We start from the raw sequence: 5,576 nt of genomic DNA, 5'->3' as shown, positions 1-5,576 counted from the left end.
ACTCATTTTTAATTATTTTGAGGTGGGACCAAGTGAATTGGAAAATTTAATATGTCTACTTCACTTGTTATGTTGGACAAAAATTCATAACTCTAACACAAACACATGCAATAATACAAAACATTATAGGTCAGATAACAGTTAAAATGTCAAAGAGTCCAAGTTCAGGTGCCCATACCTTTCTCATAAAAATTGCAAATGATGCAAAACTTTAGTCCAAATTCATTATCTTGAAAAGATCTACAACTTTTATGTTGAGGGTTTTGTCATTTGAGGATTTTATCATTCAAACAGAAGGGCTTGAAGTTGGTCCCCTTTGGCAAAATTCACATACACATGTTTTGACATAAACCCTAATTTTGGGTCAAGTTCGCAGGGACCTAACTCACTCATTTTTAATTATTTTGAAGTGGGACAAAGTTCATTGGAAAATTTAAGATGTCTACTTCAAATGTCATGTTGGACAAAAATTCATATTCCTAAAAGAAACACATGCAATACTACAAAACATTATAGGTCAGATAACAGTTGAAAAACTCAGAAGTCCAACTTCAACTGCCCATAACTTTCTCATAAAAAATCCAAATGATGCAAAATTTATATCCAAATTCATTGTCTTGAAAAGATCTACAACTTTCATGTTGGAGGTTTTTTCATTTGAGGCTTTTTTAAGGGAGTCGCCAATTGGATTGACGCCTCCTCTTAAAAATTACACATAGGCGCCAATTGGATTGGCTAGGGCAGGTGCCCTAGCCAATCCAATTGGTGCCTCCTTGCAATTTTTAAGAGGGGTCGCCAATCCAATTGGCGCCTCCTCCTAAAAGTGGGGTATTTTGGGAATTTTTCTAAAAAGTGGGATATTTTGGGAATTTTTTCGAAAATGTGGGTTATCTCGGTAAAAAAACCTACTTTTTAAGTTAGAAATGTTTATACAACTTTTAGTTACATTCTCTGAACCCCGCGGAGACAATTTTTTTTCTTATTTATGTCTCTGTGGATTTTTGCGAAGATCCATAAATCAAATCAATAATAAATAATTCAAAAATTAACAAATGAATGTTGACACTAGTTCAATGTGATAAATCTATTTTTTCTCAATACTTAATCCATATTCATGGTCTTTGGCCATTAAAACTTTTAACTTAAAAAATAAATAAATTATTTTGATCTTTTTTTTTCTTTTATTAATATTACCTATATATTTTACTTTTTTTAATAAAAAAGTATATGAGAGGACAAATAAAAAATTAATTTTAAAAATATATTTAGTAATTTAAGCGGGCGAAGACTCTTCAAGGACATATTCTTTGTTTCCATAGTATCTTTGAAGAAGATTTTGTTATCTATCAACGTCTCTGCTAAAGAAAACTCTTATCTTTGGAGCTCCGAACTGAGGAATTTTTGTAGGGATCCTTGTTAGGAGATCCAAATTGACATCTTTAAATAGATATTACAACAATATTTATATCAAGAGATACGCCACCCGAGTCCACCTCGAATTTTATTGTAAAAATCCGTTTTGATTAGGTTCGGATTTAAATTACATTTTTTTTAATTTCAAAATATAGATATGAGACAAATAATAGAGACTAGTATCCATACTAAATATTTTCTTGATAATTTAAATATTTGATTTTAATAAATTAGAATATTAATTATTTGGTTAATATACATTGATATTTGATTTCTACTTTATTAATTAAAATATTTGAAATCTATTTTAAAATTTTAAAATTATTTTCTCAAGATATATTATGAATTTTGCAAAAATAAATTATTTAAATTTTAGAAAAATGATTGCAGGATGAAATATGATGAGAATACTCGAACACATTTATGATTGATTTTGAATTTAGTTATTTATTCGTGAAACTTAATCAATCAATTATTCATAAGCTATTCTAGAAAATCCAGTGAATGTAGCAAAAAATGATTTGAGTATATTATAATTTATTTTTCCAAAATGAATCCAAACATTAATAAGTGTTTTCTGATAAAATAAAGCCGAATAAACTTTAAAATAGACTTCCAAAGGCCTCTTAAGACATGCCAAGTTGCTAACTATTCATAAAGTTCAAGACTCAACAGTTTAGTATAACAGGTATTATACAAATAATTGGATTGTGCAACAATTAAGAATAAATCTAAAACTTAGTACTTATACATTATAGAAGAAATCGATTCCATGGAGTGTCAATGAGGTGAAATAAAATAATAAATCACAGTTTACATGCTACAAGTAAATGATGATACAAATGAACAAAGGTGAATCCATACACCCCAAAATACAATGATACAGTGAGAATGACTTTTCCCTTCCCAATATTCTAGCACCCAGAAACACATGCTGAAACGTGATTATGTGATCTTCAAGTAAAACCCTAAGCGTGCTTCCCCTTTCCGGTGAGCACCCAAAGAACAAATAATTAATTTAATCCTCAATCTGAATGGAATAATACTTCATGAAGGACATAAGTTGACTGGAGGTCAACGCAACGGACAATGAATGGCAAGGATAAGTTAGCAGGTCAAGCGGGTAATATCGAATTCAAAATGTAGTGCTACTCTCACTTGCAGAAAGAGAAGGATCTTCAGACTTAACAATGGTTGTTCCTTTGCTGCTAATATCAAGTCCTTGAAAACGACCAATCTGATCACTTTGCAGTAATTCTGAAAATGAATGAGAATTTGTTTGTTGCAGTTGATGAGTTGCCATGCTAGATGGGGAGTGACCAAATAGTGGCAACTGGATGTTACGGTGACCAGGATGACCTGATTGTGGTGAAATGGGAAGGTAATTTGATTCTGTAAATGGCATCTGGTGCATACCAAGATTGAAAGATTCAGTGTGGCTCCTTATATCTCCGGTAGCAACCTTCAGTCTCTCAACTTCTTTCTTCAATGCATCATTAAGAGCTACAGAAAAACATAAACTAATTCCATTTAATTAATTGACTTTATTAACACACTTCAAAAGTTTTTGAGGCAGAAAAGATTGTAAAGCAGCGAATATTTAGAACACATTGTAAGAATGTGGTAAATTTTACCATCACGGAGATGTGCCTGTTGCTCCATGGCTTGCAGACGGAGCTTAAGCTCAGTATTCTCATTACTCAGACCAGTAGTGTCTCTCTATAAAGAAATAAAAAATCAAGAAGTCATTGAGTTAATTTAGAAACAAATTAAGTATGAGTAAAAACTGGAAACAACCATAGTGAAAAGCATTCACAAACAATGCAACATTATGTTATAACACTGAAATCCAAAACACCAAAGTGATTATACAAAGAGAATGCATACAAAACTAATATTTTGTTTTTAGCTATAATTGCAACAAGGATATATCTACGGTTCAAGGAAAGTGATGAACAATGCAGTTGATTTTATTGCACTAAGCTACACTCAGAAATCCAATAAGCAAAGCAGAGCTACTATACAAAATGCAACTTCTAAAAGTGTTGTAGTTTTAGATAAATGTCAATACAAACCTGGTATAATGTCAGTTGGGCAGAAAGAGTGGTAGCTTCAGTCTGTAGGGTCTGAACTTTGCGCTCTAGTTCATGAATATAGCGGGCCTTTCTCTCTTTTGAACGAGCAGCAGATTGTCGATTCGCAAGTATTCTATTCATAATAACAGAAAAGTGAGAATAATGAATAAAACAAATCCACAACAATTATTAAAATTGAAAATTAGATGAAACTAGAGAGCAGTATCTCTTGCATAAACCCCTCTCACATTCCCCCACCCCCTAAAATTTTAAATCTAAGCTCAGACATATAGTACAATTACAATACATATGATATGACACAAGAAATTTAAAAACAATAAATAATAACACACCCAAGATACATTACCAAATATGTGTTTGTGTGGTAAGTACTAGACCCATATCAATATCATTTGTGTGGTAAGTATCAGACCCATATCAATATCGTTTATATGTCGGACACAACTACTTTTCCATTTTTTGAAGTATTTGGGCTTCATAGTTATACGTTCATAGCTCAAAATTCAAAAGATTTACACTAAACAAAATTCTAAATGATCTCTAGCTCTAATCATAAATTACAAGTCATCAATTGACATGTCCATTACAATCACACATCACCTCAGCACTCACAAGACAGGTACACAGTTTCAACAACGCCTTCGTTACTGCTAGAACTTACAAAGTTGCTTGTGCCACAATCTAGAATCACAAAAAAAGTTGACTTTCACACTATCACCAATTCATCCCAGTTGAAAAATCGCGATGAACACAAAACAAACTGAATCTAAGCAAAAATCATCAAAACCGCACAACTGAAAATTTGAATCTCAAGCATAGGTACAAAAGCCTCAATTTCATTTTACTTTTTATTTCATAAACTAATAAAAAAAATCAATTTGGAACTTCAAATCAACTAATCAAAACTCAAAACAAGTATTCAGTAGTTTACACAATTGAAGTAAGAACAATTATGCATTTCACTATCAAAATTTCGAACCTTTTTGCACGCTTGGGATCAATAGACCATAGCTCAGCTAGCTTATCAGGAGGCATAGCTTTCTTCCCATCCATAATCTCCCCAAACGACGAAGAACCATCCACCGAACTACTATGCCTATGCCTCGACCTCCCTTGGTTCTTCTCCGCCTCATCATTCCTTCCCGGATCTGCTCCGGCGTCTCCCATATCGTTAGAACCTCCGAGCTTATCCATGTCAATGTACGTCGAGAACAGGTCATCCTCGGATCCGATCTCATCTAAGCTCGCCGTCGACGATCCGCCGGTGAACGGATCCGACGGAGACAAGTCCATCATGTCGTCAGGCAACCGGAAACTGACCTCCGAGTGAGCTCTCCGGTGGAGGGACCCACCGTTTCCGCCGGAGCGTGGGAGCATGGAGGCCTTGCAGGCGGCGGTTGTCGCCGCCGTTGATGGAGGTGGCGGTGGTGGAAATTTGGATGCGGTGTTTGCATTGTGAGGATTGGGAATTGAACCAGAATTAGGGTTTGAAGATGGATGTTGCATTTGTTCCGAATTTGTGTTGTTTTTGTCACATAACACAAATGGAATTCTATTTTCTTCCTTTCTTTTCTCTGGTTCTAAGTTCTAAGAACTCTGAAGATTATTGAACAAAATAAAGTTCTAGATATTTAATTTTAAAAAATCAATAATTGTGAAAAATAAAAATATAATAATATAAAAATAAGAAATTGTATTGAATTGAGTCAAGTGGAATTTTTACCAATATACCCCAGTTTTTCAATTAATTTCCTTAAATAACCCACATTTCAAAAAAATTCCCAATCTACCCCACATGCATAAGGGAGGCGCCAATTGGATTGGCGCCCCCTCTTAAAAATTACAAGGAGGCGCCAATTGGATTGGCTAGGGCACCTGCCCTAGCCAATCCAATTGGCGCCTATGTGTTATTTTTAAGAGGGGGCGCCAATCCAATTGGCGCCTCCCTTAAAAAAGCCTCAAATGGAAAAACTTTCAACATGAAAGTTGTAGATCTTTTCAAGACAATGAATTTGGATATAAATTTTGCAACATTTGGATTTTTTTTGAGAAAGTTATGGCCAGTTG

General features: G+C 33.9%; 1 protein-coding gene across 1 annotated transcript; it reads right to left on the bottom strand.

The window, feature by feature from the left end:
- Positions 1-2,139: 2,139 nt before the first annotated feature.
- On the bottom strand, positions 2,140-5,125 carry LOC127118440 (transcription factor RF2b). Its single transcript, XM_051048642.1, has 4 exons — positions 4,489-5,125; positions 3,489-3,621; positions 3,048-3,132; positions 2,140-2,916 (listed from the first exon to the last, which is right to left on the bottom strand). Exons 1-4 carry the CDS (start codon positions 5,013-5,015, stop codon positions 2,549-2,551), a joined length of 1,113 nt encoding a protein of 370 aa, XP_050904599.1. The 5' UTR covers positions 5,016-5,125; the 3' UTR covers positions 2,140-2,548.
- Between the last annotated feature and the right edge of the window lie 451 nt (positions 5,126-5,576).

This window comes from Lathyrus oleraceus, chromosome 2 (assembly GCF_024323335.1).
Source record: "Lathyrus oleraceus cultivar Zhongwan6 chromosome 2, CAAS_Psat_ZW6_1.0, whole genome shotgun sequence".
Classification (NCBI taxonomy): Eukaryota; Viridiplantae; Streptophyta; class Magnoliopsida; order Fabales; family Fabaceae; genus Lathyrus; species Lathyrus oleraceus.
The sequence above is the reverse complement of the archived record's forward strand: the minus strand, read 5'-3'. Positions and strand labels throughout refer to the sequence as shown.

Bases quoted from the DNA above. Each gene is read 5' to 3' on its own strand.
- LOC127118440 (XM_051048642.1), bottom strand. From the start codon at position 5,015: ATGCAACATCCATCTTCAAACCCTAATTCTGGTTCAATTCCCAATCCT. The intron at 3,622-4,488 runs GTTCGAAATTTT...TATTATGAATAG, and splicing joins GATCCCAAGCGTGCAAAAAG to AATACTTGCGAATCGACAAT. The intron at 2,917-3,047 runs GTAAAATTTACC...GTTTTTCTGTAG, and splicing joins ACAGGCACATCTCCGTGATG to CTCTTAATGATGCATTGAAG.